Source organism: Eriocheir sinensis, chromosome 29 (genome assembly GCF_024679095.1).
Source record: "Eriocheir sinensis breed Jianghai 21 chromosome 29, ASM2467909v1, whole genome shotgun sequence".
Classification (NCBI taxonomy): domain Eukaryota; kingdom Metazoa; phylum Arthropoda; class Malacostraca; order Decapoda; family Varunidae; genus Eriocheir; species Eriocheir sinensis.
Window position 1 is genome coordinate 17,390,518 of NC_066537.1, and position 19,052 is coordinate 17,409,569.

At 43.9% G+C, this 19,052-nt stretch overlaps 1 protein-coding gene across 2 annotated transcripts in view; it reads right to left on the reverse strand.

Annotated features, from left to right (window-relative positions):
• The window catches only part of LOC127005219 (juvenile hormone epoxide hydrolase 1-like), a 41,019-nt gene that overhangs the window by 21,262 nt on the left and 705 nt on the right, over positions 1 to 19,052 (reverse strand). Inside the window, exons 2-10 of one of the 2 annotated variants that reach the window (XM_050873943.1) lie at positions 16,200 to 16,379; positions 12,595 to 12,773; positions 11,798 to 12,027; positions 9,692 to 9,824; positions 9,162 to 9,364; positions 8,674 to 8,836; positions 7,715 to 7,792; positions 7,450 to 7,554; positions 6,583 to 6,784 (exon numbers count right to left, since the gene is read on the reverse strand). The exons of the other annotated variant lie outside the window; for it this stretch is intronic. Of the exons in view, the coding sequence (XP_050729900.1) occupies positions 6,685 to 6,784; positions 7,450 to 7,554; positions 7,715 to 7,792; positions 8,674 to 8,836; positions 9,162 to 9,364; positions 9,692 to 9,824; positions 11,798 to 12,027; positions 12,595 to 12,773; positions 16,200 to 16,379 (1,371 nt within the window). The 3' untranslated portion in view covers positions 6,583 to 6,684. Of the gene's footprint in view, positions 1 to 6,582; positions 6,785 to 7,449; positions 7,555 to 7,714; positions 7,793 to 8,673; positions 8,837 to 9,161; positions 9,365 to 9,691; positions 9,825 to 11,797; positions 12,028 to 12,594; positions 12,774 to 16,199; positions 16,380 to 19,052 lie in introns of those variants that run through there. 2 annotated transcript variants of the gene reach the window in all.

Here is a 19,052-nt window from a genome sequence, read left to right on the forward strand (position 1 = left end):
TGACAACCAACACGTTGCAAACCTATTAAACAATTACTTTTCCTCGGTGTTTAATACTAACAGTCCTCCCACCACTACCACCAACACCAATATTAATGTAAATCCCGAGCATGCATTGCCTAACTTTTAAATAACAACCGATGAAGTCCTTAAAGCCCTCCAATCACTTAAAACAAATAAAAGTCCTGGACCTGACAAAGTATATCCTACTCTGCTCAAAGAAACAAAGAGTGAAATAGTCTCCTCCCTCACAGCCGTATTCAATATGTCCTTGCGACAAGGCATCGTCCCTTCGGATTGGAAAAAGGCTAACGTGACACCGATTTTTAAGAAAGGAGACAAAAAAGTACCAGGTAATTACAGGTCCATTAGTCTAACTTCGGTTGTAGGTAAGCTACTTGAGAGCATAATTAGAGACAAAATTGTGAGTTACCTTGAAAGCCACTCATTAATTGGGAACTCACAACACGGCTTCCGTAACAAAAGATCCTACCTATCAAACCTATTAACCTTTTATAACGACGTCTTCACGGTTTATGACGTAACCAAATCACTGGACGTAGTCTATCTTGATTTCCAGAAAGCGTTTGATAAAGTCCCACATCATAAATTACTTAACAAATTAAAGCAAATAGGTATTGACGGTCAAGTACACCAATGGATCGCGAATTGGTTGAGCAACAGACAACAAAGAGTGGTGATTGACGGATTTAACTCAGAGTGGGCGCCGGTCACTAGTGGCGTCCCTCAGGGCTCGGTTCTTGGCCCAGTGCTCTTCATTATTTACATCAACGATGTGGATGTCGGACTCAATAATCGCATTAGTAAATTTGCAGACGACACAAAGATTGGTAACTCGGTTCACACTGACGAAGACAGGCAAAGCCTCCAAGAGGATTTGCACAAAATTTCAGCTTGGTCTGATAGATGGGAGATGCCCTTTAACGTAGACAAGTGCCAGGTCCTTCAAGTTGGAACAATGAATAAGAAGTTCGATTACGATATGCGCGGCGTTAAACTCAAAAGCGTTCAATGCGTTAAGGAACTGGGGGTCTAAATCGCGTCAAACCTCAAAATCTCACAGCAATGCATCGATGCAGCAAATAAAGCGAACAGAATGTTGGGCTTCATTAAAAGAAACTTTTTATTCAAGAATAAAAATGTAATACTTCCACTCTACAATAGTTTAGTCAGACCCCACTCGGAATATGCGGTACAGTTTTGGTCTCCCCACCATGCAAAGGGCATTGCTAAATTAGAAGGTGTTCAGCGTCGGGCAACAAAAATGATCCCTTCCTTGCGCAACAAATCTTACGAAGAAAGGCTTTCCACCCTTAACATGTTCTCTCTTGACAAACGTCGCCTCCGAGGAAAACTGATCGAATGTTTTAAAATACTTAATGGTTTCACGAATGTAGACAGATCAACATTGTTTATGATCGATGACACTTTGCGTACGAGGAACAATGGCGTAAAACTCAAATATAGACAAGTAAATTCAGACTGCACCAAATTCTTCTTCACTAACGTTGTAGTGCGAGTGTTATAGTAGGATATCAATGTATTATTATTATTATTATTATTATTATTATTATTATTATTATTATTATTATTATTATTATTATTATTATTATTATTATTATTTAATATCACCACGATTTAGGCATACAATTGTCAATGGAAAAAACCCACGACAGATAGATCACGCCACCTTATAGGAATGTCGTCCGTCAGTGTTTACCGTCTCAGTTTGTATACAAAGCATTTCATCAAGCTTAGAGGTCACCTTGACATACGTGACCAATTGTAACTTCATTATTTTCCAATCTATAACTCGTGACTCCTTCACGAGAGTCCGACTGACACACACCTGCAGTCTCTCTCGCTCAGACGCTCCTGTACATATAGGCTTAAGAATATATTCGCCTTAAAGGAAGCTGAGTCTTAATCAACGCCCTTCAACGCCCCCCGGTACACCGTTACACGAGAATGGAATAAGCTCCCACCGTCAGCGGTCCAGTGTAACACGATTGACTCCAAAAACAAGCTCGACCGTCACTTCCATCAACTTAATATCAACTAGAGTTGAAATGCATCGTTTTGGAGCCTTCTGATTAATGTAGAATCACTTAGGTTTAAGGACAGACCACCTAGTCTCCATCTCTCTCTCTCTCTCTCTCTCTCTCTCTCTCTCTCTCTCTCTCTCTCTCTCTCTCTCTCTCTCTCTCTCTCTCTCTCTCTCTCTCTCTCTCTCTCTCTCTCTCTCTCTCTCTCTCTCTCTCTCTCTCTCTCTCTCTCTCTCTCTCTCTCTCTCTCTCTCTCTCTCTCTCTCTCTCTCTCTCTCTCTCTCTCTCTCTCACACACACACACACACACACACACACACACACACGCATACACAAAGGGTAAGAAGTTACAAGCGCGCCAGTGATGTGATTGCTGCTGGCCGCCGGGAGGGACGGATGGAGGAAGGAGCAGGTCGTGGGGTGAAGAGTTACAAGAAGAGGAAAAACGAGACAGGAGAGAAGAGAAGGGATGAGGCAGATGAAGGAAGGGGGAGGGGGAAAGTCGACACCGAAGCCTGAAAGCGATTGGATAGTGTGGAAATGAGGAAAGAGGGAAGAGGGAGAGGCGAGAGCGGCGGCGAGGTGGCGGTGGAAAGGGAGGACTTCAGGGCTTCATGAGAGCACAGAGACAGGTGATGAGGCCAGGTGAGAGCGCGCGCACACACACACACACAGAGAGAGAGAGAGAGAGAGAGAGAGAGAGAGAGAGAGAGAGAGTTAAAATATGAAAAGAAGAGGAAAGTTGAGAAGAAAGGTGAGATGGGAAAGATGATGGAAGAGGAGAGCGTGAGGGGAGGGGAAGAAACCACACACACACACACACACACACACACACACACACACACACACACACACACACACACACACACACACACACACACACACACACACACACACACACACACACACACACACACCTTGTATCCTTCCTATAATCCTTATGAAATACATTATACTTTCCGTTGTTTAAGAAAATGTTTGTGTATATGTATGTATGTATGTATGAATCTATGTATGTACGTATGTATGTATGTATGTATGTATGTGTGTAAGTAAGGTTTGTTTTTTTGTTTGCTCGCTTTTTGCTTGATTGTTTGGTTGGTTGGTTGATTGAATTATAGGTTGGTTGGTTGGTAGGTTGGTTGAATGGTTATTTGGTTGGTTCGCTGGTTGATTGAATGAATTGTAGGTTGACTGGTTGGATGGTTGGTTGGTTGAATGGTAGATTGGTTAGTTTGCAGGTAGGTTGGTTGACTGGTAGGTTGGTTGGTTGAATGGTTGGTTGGTTGGTATGCAGGTTGGTTGGTTGGTTGATAGGTTGGTTGGTTGTTTGGTTGGTTGAATGGTAGGTTGGTCGGTATGTAGGTTGGTTGGTTGGTTGGTTGATAGGTTGGTTGGTTGGTTGGTTGGTTGAATGGTATGTTGGTTGGTATGTAGGCTGGTTGGTTGGTTGATAGAATGGTTGGTTGGTGTGTTTGTTTGTTGGTTGGTTGATTGGGTGGTTCTGAGAAGGACTTTAAGGTGGCGGATGCTTAAACATTAGAAGCTATAACCCGCACAGGAAATAATATAACCCTGATCATGGTTTTATTTTATTATATATAAGAAAACCCCGCCCCGGAATATGAAACGGAAGAGAAACTTGGAAATGCAGGCAACAGAAAGCCTATTGGCTCATTACGAGGTCGCCTGTTTTGGTGATTCAATCTGCTCGACAGCCACTTGCGGCTTGAGGAGCAGATGAAAGCATTCGATATTGAGGAGCAGATGAAAGCATTCGATATTGAGGAGCAGATGAAAGCACCTCGTTATTCAGTTTACTCCCGACGCAGCGAAATGACGGTCGATTCTGATTCTATATTTGAAGGAGTTGATGGTATTCGCATTTACTACTTCTGAGGGAAGATTGTTCCAGTGGCGGATGACCCGGTTTGAAAAGAAACTCTTTCCAATATCTGTGTTACATCGACTCGACTGAATGGGTAAACCGCTACTTCTAGTTCTTGAGTTGGTTTGCAGTTCAAAGAATTTGGAGTAATCGACGTTATTGAACTTTTTCAGGTACTTGAAGACTTGAATCATATCCCCTCGTAGGCGTCTTTTCTCCAGTGTAAAGGGATGGAGTCGCTTGAGTCGTTCCTCGTACGGTTGAGCCCTGAAGGCTGGAAATACTTATTGTGCTGACACCTGACTAACCTACCTACCTGCCTACATACATACATATATGCATACATTGATACATACATACATACATATATACATACATACATACATACATACATATATACCTAAGTACAGTAAACCCCATATAAATCGGACTAATTTGGGGGAGACCTCAATCGAAATTTGCGAAATTCCGAAATATCTGAAGGTTAAAGCCTCGTGCGTACCCAGGAAATGTTGTTCCGGAGTTTTCCAACGATTCCGATTTATCTTCCCTTAAAAAATTGGCACCACACGGGATCTGTGGTAGAGCAGGGCCGTAGAATTTTAAATATATACGGCTCTGGAACACAGCCTTGTGCAACGGGGCCGCGGCGAGGTGGTGAGGCTGGCGGTGTTCGTAAGGTTGTAAGCTTGATTATCGTAGAATGTGAAAAACTGAGTCAGTTCGTCAATCAAACACCAGTCAATCAACCAACGTTTGACTGTCTGGCACAAGTCTTTGCTTTCTAAATATTTTTAAATCCTTTCTAAAAGTTTCCTTATCAATTTTCTCTCTCTCTCTCTCTCTCTCTCTCTCTCTCTCTCTCTCTCTCTCTCTCTCTCTCTCTCTCTCTCTCTCTCTCTCTCTCTCTCTCTCTCTCTCTCTCTCTCTCTCTCTCTCTCTCTCTCTCTCTCTCTCTCTCTCTCTCTCTCTCTCTACTTTCAAGTTTCCTGTAAAGTTTCTAATTTGTTTATGCTGTAGTAGTAAAGTCACTTCTCTTCTCCTAAAACAATGCTCTGGTGTTCCACTGGGCTGCTGTATCACCGACGCTCTTGCTATCACTGATGTACCCCAAAACTAGTTGTTCTGCTCATATGTAATTATGTATATCACGTCAATAATCCTACTCTCTATTACTCAGCGTCATTTTCCAGACGTCTCTCCTAACAGGAGTTCCTCAATTCTTATGGGTTTAAAATGCTGCAGAGGCTAAACTCCAAACCTTTATGATATTTCAGATTCAGGCAGAAAAAAATCCTTACGACCTTTAATGCCTCAAAACTCTTTTTTTTTTTCCTGACAACTCTTTGCTCTAGTAGACTTCATAGGAGTCTGCTTATTTACTATTTTCTAGACGACAATATGAGGGGCATTTAAGGGACGGAAAGCTCATGTCCATAGGTGTTAAACCATCACTGGTAATGTGCAGCAACCGCCTGACCACTGTGATGTGCAGAACCGGCCGCTCATCATGACGAACGCATACATGCTCGGCCCGTCACCGTGACGTGCACTACCCGCCTCACACACACCTAGGCTCCTCAGCCGCCCATTAAGCTTTAACCAAAGAAAAAAAAAACGTAAATACACAAATCACGTTACTTACCTTATTTTCTAAATGAGTAAAGTAAATGTAAAGTTTCAAATGCGCAAAGATGAGTCTCTCTCTCTCTCTCTCTCTCTCTCTCTCTCTCTCTCTCTCTCTCTCTCTCTCTCTCTCTCTCTCTCTCTCTCTCTCTCTCTCTCTCTCTCTCTCTCTCTCTCTCTCTTTTATTACGTTTATGGTACAGAGGCTTTGTCACACTACCACCAGGGTCATAAAACTACCCCTGGCAATGCCCACAACTCCTACGAAAGCCTTGTCAGATGTGGGTGCATGAGCGTCGAATTGTTTTTTTTTAAGAATGTGGTCCTGAGTCTGTTCCAAGAAAAGAAAAGAAAATCGTATTAAAGCGAATAAGAACTAGAAGAAAACTCCAAAGAAGAAAAGAAAAAAGGAAAAGAAGAGAAAGAAAAGAATAAGATAAAGTAATAGATAAATAAATAATTCAATAAATAAATAACCATACAACTAACTATTTAACCAGCTCCTTCACTAATTAACTTTTTGTCTCATTAAAGAGAAGAGAGCTGTTAGACCAAAAATTAAGAGAAAAAAAAGAGTTTAAAAAAACCCTAAAACATTTCATGAAGAACAGAAGCCAATGAAGGTCACTCTAATACACTGTCATGTCTCCCGTTCTCTTTGTATTGCTTAGCCCTCGACTAAAGAAAACTCTCTCTCTCTCTCTCTCTCTCTCTCTCTCTCTCTCTCTCTCTCTCTCTCTCTCTCTCTCTCTCTCTCTCTCTCTCTCTCTCTCTCTCTCTCTCTCTCATTATATATATATATATATATATATATATATATATATATATATATATATATATATATATATATTTTGACACGCAGATGTCGTGTGGAGGTATGATAAGGTCAGGTGGAATTCAGTTCGTTACATTATCATACACACACACAGAGAGAGAGAGAGAGAGAGAGAGAGAGAGAGAGAGAGAGAGAGAGAGATTGATTAAATAAGTGAATCTAAAGCATACAGTGTGTAATACTTTATTATTATTCGTAACATATTTGGTAACAATTATTTACACAGGTAAATTTGGCCCGTGCAGGTTTGGGGGTGGGGGAGGGAAGGATCATTGCCGCCGTCGCACCTCCCTCACGAAGGTGTGGAAGTCGGCGGCCAGCAGGTGGGGACGCTCCATGGCGGCAAAGTGTCCGCCGACGGGGTGGTCTCTGCAAGGGGTGGAGGAATTGTAAAGTTTCAGCCCATTGGTGTTTTTTCCCAAAGATCATAATGCTCTAAACAGATCCTACAAAAGAGAAACCGTTATAGAAAAAAGCTAAAGGTTGGGTTCCATGAAGCGTCAAGTTAGATGACTCAGCCTGACAGTTCTTTCTTACCTTACCCGCCCTAGTTATGGTTAATCATATACCCGTTACAGCAGGGTGTGCCTAGAAAGCGGCCAATAACCCAGCGAAAAACTTAGGAGTAAGGGCAGGATCGAACCCATGCCGCCAACCAGTATCGTCAACAGTCGCACCTACAAAGGAGTTACCGCGCCCCTAACGTTGCAAAGCTGAAAAACAGGACTCATCTACAAACTCCGAAACTCGTATAATTTTATGGTTATGGAAATGCTCTGGAAAACGCACTTCTTGACACTCGATAGCCAACCATCACGCGACGAATACATCGTAATCCTGAATACAATCAGCTGCGGCCATTGCATGGTGAAGGTAATTGTGCATATTTGTATAAAGCAAAGTCAATACCACATAGAACTTCTCCCTAACCCTTCCCTCTCAGTCCTACCCTACCACTCCGTGCCTCTGAGCGTGAGCATTCCCTTCCCCGCCAGATAGTGAGCAGCCCTCCCCCTTCTCCGCACCAGCCTCACCTGTAGGTCACGATGTCATAGAACTTGTGGGCCATGAAGTTCTTGGGGTCACTGACGAGCTCCTGTGGGAAAACGGCGAGGCCGGCGGGCACACGGCACGGGATACTGACCATTGCGACGACGACGGTGACGATGAGAGAGAGAGAGAGAGAGAGAGAGAGAGAGAGAGAGAGAAGGGTGATTTATTTTAATTCGATCATAACTTACTGTGCATTTTTGAGCTATTTCAAAATGTTTTTTTGCCATATTAAGGCGTTTTACTTACTTGTCAGTTGTTCGAGTGAAAAGTCTGCTGAAGTTTTCTGTGTAGAACCGCATGCTGGACGTCATGGAGCCCGTGAACCTGTGGGGGATGGGAGGCACGGGCTAGAGCAGAGCTATTCAAACTTTTCTTACAGAGGCCCTACTTGTTACATACTGGGCACAACACTTAAAAAGCGTTAACTCCAATTTTCCTGAATTAAATTTTTCATAAGGAGCAGCGAGTATGTCACAGACGTAACGGCCTTCTGCCGCCCTTCCACCGAGGCCAGACTGGGAAAGAAGGTGACTCATTTCACGCCTCTAACCTTCCAAATACGGACAGTACATACGAGTATTTCCATCGCCGGAGCAAATCCAATTGCATGACAGCGATTTAAAATATTGTGCACTTTAGTGGGGATTTGTTTTAGTTTCGATGGAGTCTCATAAGCCATAAATAGTTGGCAAAATCAGTGAAAGTAGTCATGGGATGGCTGACTAATTCATGAGTGTTAATTTGGACGGCGCTCCTCGGTGTAGTGGTAAAGACTGAATATCTATGCATTCAACACAATTGAATGAAAGAAATAAAACAAGGACATGGAGTTGTACTAGGGACACAGTGTCAGTGGCATGACCATCACTGTGGACCTTGTGAACAACTCCATTACCTGCATGGCAATTGCTAAAAGCGTTGTTGGGTCTTCCCTAAAGTTCCTGAATAAAGTTTGTCTGCTCATCACAATATAACCTTTGGCGCAGCTAATCTGACAAACATTTTTTTTGTGATGCTGTTTATAAGCTGCTAATCAACCATCATTTTGCTAAAATATGATTTCATTCAGTTAATACACAAACCTCAGAATCATGTAAAGCTATTCTGATTCCACCGATTACAGACCCGTTACTTCTTTTTCTGTTTTCGCTGAACAGAGGCAGCAGGGGTAGGTAGGAGGCGCTGAGTGTGTGTGTGGCACCTACCAATAGACGCACACGTTGTCCAGCATCTCGTCGAGGGCTATCGGGAAGTCAGCCTGCAGGAGGCCGCCGTCGGGCAGGTGAGGGTTGTTTCCGTGTGTCCAGGTGCTGAACTTTTCCAGGACGTAGGCGGCCATGCTGACGGGGTGCTGGTTCAGGGCGGCGCCTGTGTGGGGGTGAAGATAATGGCTGCTGTCGTTGTTGTTGTTGTTGTTGTTTTTGTTCTTGTTATAATTATTATTATTGCTATTATTATTATTATTATTATTATTATTATTATTATTATTATTATTATTATTATTATTATTATTATTATTATTATTATTATTATTATTATTATTATTATTATTATTATTATTATTATTATTATCATTGGTAGTAGTAGTAGTAGTATAGTAGTAGTGGTAGTGGTAGTAGTAGTAGTATTGGTGGTACGATCAACATCGCCATCATCAACAGTACTAGTGGAGGCGGCAGCGTCGCCCTCATACCTATCGTGTCAGGTTTCGTGGATTGGAGGTGCATGTAGCCGGTCTCCCGCAGGATCACTTTGAATTTGTCCGTCATCGGGTAGACTTTGTGTTGGTCCTCCTTGGCCACCAGCAGCCCCGCCGGGAGCACCGAGCCCAAGAAGGCCTTGAAGGTGCTGGCCATCATGGGAGCAACCACCATGTTGAGGTGCACGCCCAACACGCTGCGGGGGTGGAAGAGCAGAGACATGCAGGAGGTGAAGGACTGAGCCATAAACTCTCGCCCCAGTACGTGGAAGAGCCAAGGAACGGCACCTGTTTTAGCTGCAGTATTTACACACACACACACACACACACACACACACACACACCAGTGCTGGGCACTTGCGGTACTTTTTGCGGTACTGCGGCACTGCGGTACTACCGCACTACCAAGCCGGTACCGCAGTACCGCAAAGGATTGCTGAAAGTACCGGAGTACCGGTACCGCGTTCAAATTTCCTGCGGTACTTTTCGCGGACTATATATAGTAGTGCAAGTAGAACACCCACTTGTCCGGGTAGAGTGTCGCCATGGAGGAGACGATCGCGGAGCCCCAGTCACCTCCCTGCGTGTAGAACTGCTCGTAGCCCAGCCGTTTCATCAGCTTCAGGAAGATTTGCGACGTCTCCAGGATGCCCAGACCTGTGCAGGACACAAGCTTGATGGAACAAAGTACGCACGGCGGGGGGCGGCGAGAAGGCGGCAGGGGCAAGAGGTGGGGAAGGGGCCCGAGTGGGGAGCAGCGACGAGGAAGTTGTGGCAGGGAAAGGAGCGGATGCGGAGGTGGAGGCGAGGGCGGGTAAGGAGCAGGAGCCGGGGAGGTCCTGTCACGAACTGGACCTGTCTGAAAGTTGTATGCTAAGGGCCCAATGCTGTCCAAACTTTTTCGCCTATTGTACCCTTTATTACCTTCCCCTACTGTTACGTACCCCCCATGGCTGATGAAACTCAATTATATTATGTTATATTTATATTATATTATATTATATTATATTATATTATATTATATTTAGGTACACGTACATTACGCGTCCTTCATAAAGGTGCCTGTCCCTCCCTCTCTCTTTTCCTTCATAGAACATGGGAAGTTTCTTTAGTGTGTGTGTGTGTGTGTGTGTGTGTGTTCATCGTCTTTCCACGTACCCCTTTGATCAATACTGCGTACCCCCAGGGGTACGCGGAGCCCAGTTTGGACAACACTGCAGTAAGGCATGCGCTGGTGCCGCGCAAAAACAACGCCTGCTTTTTGTGACTGGATGCGCCATTGGATGGAGCCATCCTGTACGCACCTTCCCTGCGAGGCGGAGAGCACGCACAGGGGCAGTGAACCCTACACTATGGACCGGAAACTTGCCTAGGCCTTGTCATTAAGCCGCGAATTTTGGAAAATCAACCGCTTTGGTGCGAATTGCCATAACTCCCTTATTGCTGAGGCTACAGAAATGTTTTTGGTATCAATCGACGGCAAAATGAAAGGGCTATAATTTTTAATAATCGACCGGGCTCAAAAACCGACTCGAAAGGGTAAAAAATCGAATAAATTCGCAAAAAAACATTCCTGCGCGTGTGTTGGAAGAAAGAGAAATAATCATTGAAGAAAGTGTCTCTTTACGTTTTCGTATAATCAAACGAATCGTTTCTCCTGAGGTGATAGGGCGACTGATAACCCGTGATAATGTGACTCACTTTTGGGGGCAGCGAGTAACGTCCGCTGTGGGAAAGAGTGTGCACTTTAGCTATAATCCTACCGCAGCCTAGTACTGTTCCAGCACCTTCCCTGCAGCTACTTCAGTCACCACCACCACCAGTACCGTTAGGAACAGAGTACGGTCCTCTGGGGGAAGCATATACACACTCTATTAACACTCTAAAGCAACATTACACTACTCGTCCAGCCTTTCCGTCGCCACCACCACCACCACTACACCCATCACTATCAGTACCTATCTGCTAAGAGGCAAGTAATGGCCACTATGTATGTGTGTATGTATGTATGTATGTATGTATGTATGTATGAGTATTATTCCTAACAAATTTTACTAGAGCACAGCACCATGACCCCTGCCACCAAGTTTCCTGCCCTCACGTTCAGCCTCATCTTATAAACCACTCCTTTCGCCTTCTTACTTCATCGCCACCCTCACGTCAATCATCTCTCCAGCACCATCTCAAACTCACCTCACTTCAGTACCTTTAATTAATTTCCGTCTCGCCTACCTCTCTATATCAAGGTGCTACACTTGATCGTTCTCTTCTCTGTGTTAACCCTCCGCCTGTTACTCATCCCCACCATCGCATCATACGCATCTCGCTTTTGTATCTTGACTTTCTTTTCCAGCGCTCGTCGCTCAACCCCGAGACACACTAACATCCTTGCCATTTCTCTCTTAACCTCAATCAGTGACACTGCCTCAATCCTCGGCTCAGCGTCATCTGAGAGAGGCGGAGGACGAGTACCAACACGCGGGACAGGGAAAGGAGGAAGAAAGTGAAAGTGCAGAACCTGCAAAGCTTTTACGTTAAACCCTCGAAAAAAAGTTTGAGTTCCATGACCTTTTGGTTGTTGAGAGAGAGAGAGAGAGAGAGAGAGAGAGAGAGAGAGAGAGAGCAATCACCTTGTTTAGAAGACTCCTGCGAGAAGCCGTAGCCTGGTATGGATGGGCAGATCACCTCGAACGCCACTCCGCTCCCCTCCTGCTCCGTGGTCATTAGCGGAAGGATGTTGTAGAACTCGACCACCGAGCCTGGCCAGCCGTGGACCATCAGCAGGGGCAGGACAGTCACTCCAGGCCCCGGCTTCGCTGCCGCCCGCAGAAAATGGATGTCTAGTCCCTCGATCTTGGTCCTGTTGATACCGGGTTTAGGAGGGAGGCCGTGTTTGGAACATCAATATGTGAGAGGAATGGATATTAAATACTGGGCTTGACATGGGGAGGTACGACGGTTGAAAAATTCTAATGACTTTAGAATAAAACGTGGACTGGAGCAAGTCACGTCATGCGTATAACTGATAACAGATGCATGGACAATACAAGTAACAGAGTGACAACCCTGAAACTATAGGAGTCAGGGAAAACAAAACCTGGAGACATGAAATTAGAACTTATCAGAGCAGGATCATTTCCTTTAGCGATTGACTGAGAACTAAATTATTATTAAAGAGAAGATGGCGCCACTATAAACACTTGCCTGCGCCATGACGGGCTGGGGCCGACTTCCATCCAGGCCCCTCAAGAGAGCCTACCGGCGCAACAGGCGTACACGTAAAAAAAAAAAAATAATAATAATAAACGTTGGAAAAGGCTTTTGTCCTGCAGAGGACTAATTATTACTGCCGTTGATTAGGCACAACGAAAAAGGAAACATCGTTTTGCTTAGTGTCACCAAGACAAGTTAGTGCGGGGGTTCGTACTTGAAGTGTGGGTATGAGTTGAGCCGAGCCTCCCTCTTCTTCCAGTCATACTTGGTCCGCCAGTACTTGACCACCTCGTCCAGGGTGGCATCGTTGAACCCGTAGGTGAAGTTGGCGCCTTCGAGAGCCGGTGTTAGGCGGAGGGGCATGGACAGACGCATCTTCAGGTCATCAAGATCCTGCGGGAGGAAGGGGGGTTGAAGCGCGGCGTTGGACGAGACACAAAGTCCTGCTTGACTCAGGATTTCAAAGAGGCACTTCTTTAAGCAGGTGTGCCATGGCACCGGTACACCACTAACTGCGTCACTGAGGCTACCACTACCAAAACGAGGAGTAGTTGCAATAATAATAAAGATAATAATAATGATGATGATAATAATAATAATAATAATAATTATTATTATTATTATTATTATTATTATTATTATTATTATTATTATTATTTTTATCATTATTATTATTATTATTATTATTATTATTATTATTATTATTATTATTATTATTATTATTATTATTATTTTATTATTACTACTACTACTACTACCACTACTACTATTACTACTACCATTACTACTACTACTACTATTACTATTATTGTCATAATTATTATTAATATTATTGGCAGTAGTAGTATCATCATCATTAATGTCATCATCATCATCATCATCAGCAGCAGCAGCAGGGGTGGTGGCACTCTAGCAATACATGGTCTTGTCACTGGCATCAGCGGCAAAAAGGAAAGATTAGCCGCCCACACGTGACCTGCCAGTAATGGTGACGCGGCACACACACACACACACACACACACACACACACACACCGCTCTGGTAGCTCAATCGGTAGAGCGCTGTGCTGCAAGGCTTCACGGCCAATCAGGCGGTGGTTCGAGCCCCGCTCAGGCCGGATTCTTTCCGTTGGTAAGAGTGGTTACTGTCCCCCTTGAGCAAGGGGGATGGGGTCTGTGGTGTGTGAGGTCCTGGCAGTACCCAGAGATCGACGATAATGAGCGTGCACTTGCTCACGTCGGGCTGGTATCTGCTGGCGAAAGCGAGCCCAACTTGTGATCAGGCCGTGGTGAATTACACTCTCACACACACACACACACACACACACACACACACTCCTGTCCTATTACACATAGATCACTAGTAGTAGCGATAGTAGACAGACACCCTCGCCATAGACCGACAGGTGTTCTGGTGTTTGTTCTTCCTATGTATTCCTATGTATTCCCATGTAACGGTACTTTGATCAAGATAAGGAAGCGTTGAGGGAAAAAGTGGCCTGCTTGCGTGTGTGCCGCAGAAAGATATATATATATATATATATATATATATATATATATATATATATATATATATATATATATATATATATATATATAGAGAGAGAGAGAGAGAGAGAGAGAGAGAGAGAGAGAGATATATATAGAGATAGATAGATATATATATATATATATAAATATATATATATATATATATATATATATATATATATCTGGAGAGAGAGAGAGAGAGAGAGAGAGAGAGAGAGAGAGAGAGAGAGAAGAGGAGGTGGAGTGGGGGGAGGGAAGGAGCAAAGAGGCAGCGCTATGCAGAATCATCTTGGAGTGGCAGATAACGCTGGCCTTGACGCCGTGTCCTGTGCTGAGCTGTTCCTAAGGGAGACGCTCACCCTGTTGGCGGGACTGGTCCTTGCCCTGCTACTTGCTGGCTCCTTGCTATTATTATTGTTATTATGACTACTACTACTACTATACTACTACTACTACTACTACTACTACTACTACTACTACTACTACTACTACTACTACTACTACTACTGCTGCTGCTATTACTGTTATTACTACTATTATTTGTAGAAGTATTGTTAATAGCATTATTATTATTATTATTATTATTATTATTATTATTATTATTATTATTATTATTATTATTATTATTATTATTATTGTTATTATTATTATTATTATTATTAATTTCATCATCGTCATCGTCATCATCATTACTGTCAATATCAAAATCATCGCAGTGAACGATGCATTACAGTGCCTGAATGTGAAGAGCTACACTGTTTCCCGGGCGATCAATTTCCTGGTGGTGTCTGTGCTTTCATTTTCCCAGGCGGCGCCCGACCTGAACTACCTGCCCGATCTGCCCGATCTGCCCGACCTACCTGCGACGGAATTTAAGAGGTAGAAGACTATCAGTAGAAGGAGAACTGATGAGACGAAGAGCCTTAGACTCCACTCTGTCCAGAAGAGCTGTGTGAGTGAAGCCCCCCCACACGTGAGATGCATACTCCATACGAGGGCGAACAAGGCCCCTGTATATGGATAGCAACTGTACGGGGGAGAAGAACTGGCGGAGACGATACAGAAAGCCCAACCTCGAGGAAGTTGATTTAGCGAGAGAGGAGATATGAAGTTTCCAGTTGAGATTTTGAGTTAAGGATAGACCGAGGATATTTAGTTTTGAAGATGGTGACAGCTGAGTGTTGTCGAAGAATAGGGGATAGGTGTTTGGAAGATTGTGTCGAGTTGATAGGTGGAAAAATTGAGTTTTTGAGGCATTGAAGGACACAAGGTTCCTTCTAACCCAATCGGAAATGATAGCAAGGTCTGAGGTTAAGCGTTCTGCAGCCTCCAGTCTGGAGTCGTGTACTTCCTGTTGGGATGGCCTTCTATTGAAAGAAGTTGAATAATGCAGAGTGGAGTCGTCGGCGTATGAGTGGACAGGACAGTTTGCTATGAAAAGAAGATCATTGATGACTAGTGAGTAATGTCTCTCTTATACTGGCGATTTTTTTTTTTTTTTTTTTTTTTTTTTACGTCTTGGCCTATTGCGCCGGTAGGCTTCTTCTCGGTGGATCCTGGATTCCTGATGGTCGGTCCAAGGCTTCTTCCCGGTGGGGCCTGATGGTCGGCCCAGCCCGTTCTGGTGCAGGCGAGTGTTTATAGTGGCGCCATCTTGCATTGGCTCATGCTGCCCTCCCGGAGCTCATCTTTAATCCTAGAATCTAGAGTTAATGATCGCAGTGACTCATTATCCCACAGACTGACCTGGAGATCAGCAAGGCCACGTGACCTCTCTAGCGGGTGTTTTACGCAACAAAAAGTAGCTGAGGGGAGCAGGTTAGCTTCCGGCGTCAAAAAAAGTTGCTTAGAGCTATATTCTTAAACATTTCGGTGTCAAGGTTCACATGTTTGACAAGGCTTTCGTTGAAGTTTTAAACATTCCCAGGGGTAGCTTTAGAACCCTGGTGTTAGTGTGACATTTCTCCTGTACCATGACCCTAAAAAATCATTACTAATCGTCTGCATGATCTCCTTTTTGGAAACTGTTGATGTGAGAGGTGGAAGCGTCTGAGAATACCAACCTTAGCTTTAATTTCCTGTACAGTGGAATAAGAAATCGTGCATTCCTACTCCCTAAGTCTCAGGGATTGTGATAAAAGCATCATCATCATTAACAACAAACAGTAACATCGCTAACAACGACGATAATAGCCCTTTATATCAATTTAGTGGAAAACTAGCGAGCACTGGCCATTATTTAGCACTCGGGTATTAAAACAGGTGGCTGGGCAGATAAACATTAACTAACCGCCTTGGGAACGTCAATCTTGAAGGGCCTGATGCTTGTGTCTTCAGGGCGGGGTTGCCCTGGGCCCCACCATGGGTTAGGGTCGAGGTAGGGCATTGGGGGCTCCTGCATGAACTGCCACACCAGGTACCCAACCTGCGCCGCCACCAGGCCCAACACCAACCGCCTGACCATCCCCATCTGAGGGAGGAGGAGAGAAGTGGATTATGCAGTGGTAGTGTTGCACCGTGTGGAGGTGAGGAGAGAGAGAGAAAGACAGACAAAAAAAAAAAAAAAATGCGTAGATACAAAAAAAAAAAAAAGCGAAACCAGAAACGAAGCAATGGCACAAAAAACGCACACGCAAAAAAGTTTGGAGAGAGAATATATAATGTATAAACGTTCAAAAAACGTTTGGATTACATAAGAATATAAGAACGTAAAGAGTCAGCAAGAGGCCGGTTGGCCTATAGGTTACAAGGCATCTCCTGTACTCTTAACCCCACCTTACCTCACTACCCATGACTTTATCTAACCTCATCTTGAATGTATCTATGGTATTGGCACCCACAACATGGCTGCCAAGCCTGATCCATTCATCCACCACTCTGTTGGTAAACCAGTTCTTGCCTATTTCTTTGTCGAATCTGAATTTATCAAGCTTAAAACCATTGCTACGTGTCCTACTTGTTGTTGTTGTTTTTTTGTTGTTTTTTTACAACCAAAACCCTTTTGACATCCCCTTTATTGAAGCCCTTCATCCATTAATAGACTTCGATCAGGTCTCCTCACAACCTTCGCCTTTCTAGATAGTGTAGATTTAAATGCTTCAGTCCGTCTTCATAAGGCAAGTTTCTCACCCCCTGAATCATCTTTGTCATCCTCCTCTGTACAGATTCTAACGTGATATCCATTCTATAGTAGGGTGACCAGAACTGAAATGCATACTTGAGGTGAGGTCTAACTAGTGCTAAGTAAAGTTTGAGGATGACTTCAGCGCTCCTATTGTTTACGCTCCTTGAGATGAAACCCAATACCCTGTTTGCACGATTTTCAGCCTGAATGCATTGAGCCCTAGGACGGAGGTCAGCGTGTCATTTAGGGGGGCGACTACGGGGTATTTTTTTGACGAATATATTTAAAATCGGACGAGTACATGTTTTTCGCTCAGCGTGGCCGAGAACCCCTAAATTGCCATGTGGTGAGGTTTGTTTTCGTAAAATTAAAACCCATCCCCCCTGGGGGGGCTTTTGCTTCATAGCCGGACATGCGCGTCATAGCCGGGCATGTGCGTCAACATATGCGGTATCATTCAATGCTTGTATATACGTAAAAATTGCAGTAGAATATTTTATTTCTCCGTAAATTTTGTCATCTGTCATTCTCTCTTCTTCGAGCGGAGAGGCAGGGGAGGAATAGAGGCACCACAACGTCAGTGCCAAGTGAGACACAGATAGGAAGAGTACGTCGTACTTTTCTCTCCTCTCCAGCCAAAAACACGTCCTTACAAATGATGTACAAGCGCAAGGCAACCAGAAAAAAGAGTCACCAATATCAAGAGGGCTTATGGAGCGGCCAAGCCTCAGAAAAAAGCAAGAGAGTACCGTAGAAGCAAGGCACTCCCGCAGCACTCCCACGTAGCGGGAATGCCGCTGGACCAGATGCCTTATCATTCTCCAGTAAGTCAACAAGATATACACAATAATATGTGAAAATTTCATGCCAATCAAATAAATACAAATGGCAAGACAGGAATGAAATGAAAAAAAAAATCTTTAGGAGCCAATATCTCGAATATTTTTTTTTAATTCAAATAATTTCACATAATCGGTAAAAAGTCTGATCGACTTTTGTTAGGTATCAGTTAAAACTACAACTAAAGGGCAATATTTTGTTGGGAATAGATTTTCAATAATGTCAAAAGAAAACGGGACACAGAGTGGAGAAAATAATAAGTGACAAAACATTGTAATTTTTTTGCTTCGAAGACAAAACAAAAAATCAAAACGTTACTTCCAACAAAATGTAGATAGGTAAACAAAGTTTCTATGGTACCGATCAACTGAAAAATAAAGTCTGTGAAACAAAAACGAAAAGAAAAATACGCTTTGTTTGAGTCTTTCCTAAACTTCACCCGAATTTAATGAAATTCACAGAATATCATACCTTTACACCTACAAATAACATACTAAAATTTCGAAGCTATTGGACGTACCATATGCGCAGAAGGACCCCCCGTAGTCGCCCCCCCTAAGGAGTAATTGTGTGATGGGTTATTCCTACCTACACTCAGAATACTACACTTCCCGACATAGAATTCCATCTGCCACTTCCCCACCCAATCATATAGTCTGTCAAGCTCATCATGGAGAACGCTAGCGTCCCGGTCTGATTGGATTACTCTACCGATCTTGGTATCATCTGCGAACTTATTGACATTCCCACAAATTCCTGTGTCCAAATCATTGATGTAAATGATAAAAAGCAACGGACCCAGCACCGACCCCTGTGGGACTCCATTCGTAACACTGCCCCGTTCAGATTTTTTACCATTGATTTGCTCTCTCTGCTTCCTACCACTAAGCCATGCCCTAATCCAGTCCTGTAAGCGGACGGAGAACCGTTCCAGACTGTCAAACGGACCCACCATTCTCCCTGGAGAAAACACAGAAACCCACCACTGCGACCATCCCTGAGGACGGGAGGGGAGGAAGCGGAAGGTCCCCTGAAAATTTGTTCGCCCGGAGTAGCGACTATCAGACAAAACGAGGGTTTGCCTCCGGCCTCATGGACAGAGGGAAGGGCAGAGGCCTCTGTCAAAACCCCACCCATCGTCAGGGTGACCTGGACCTTCGATGAGATGTGGAATATTTT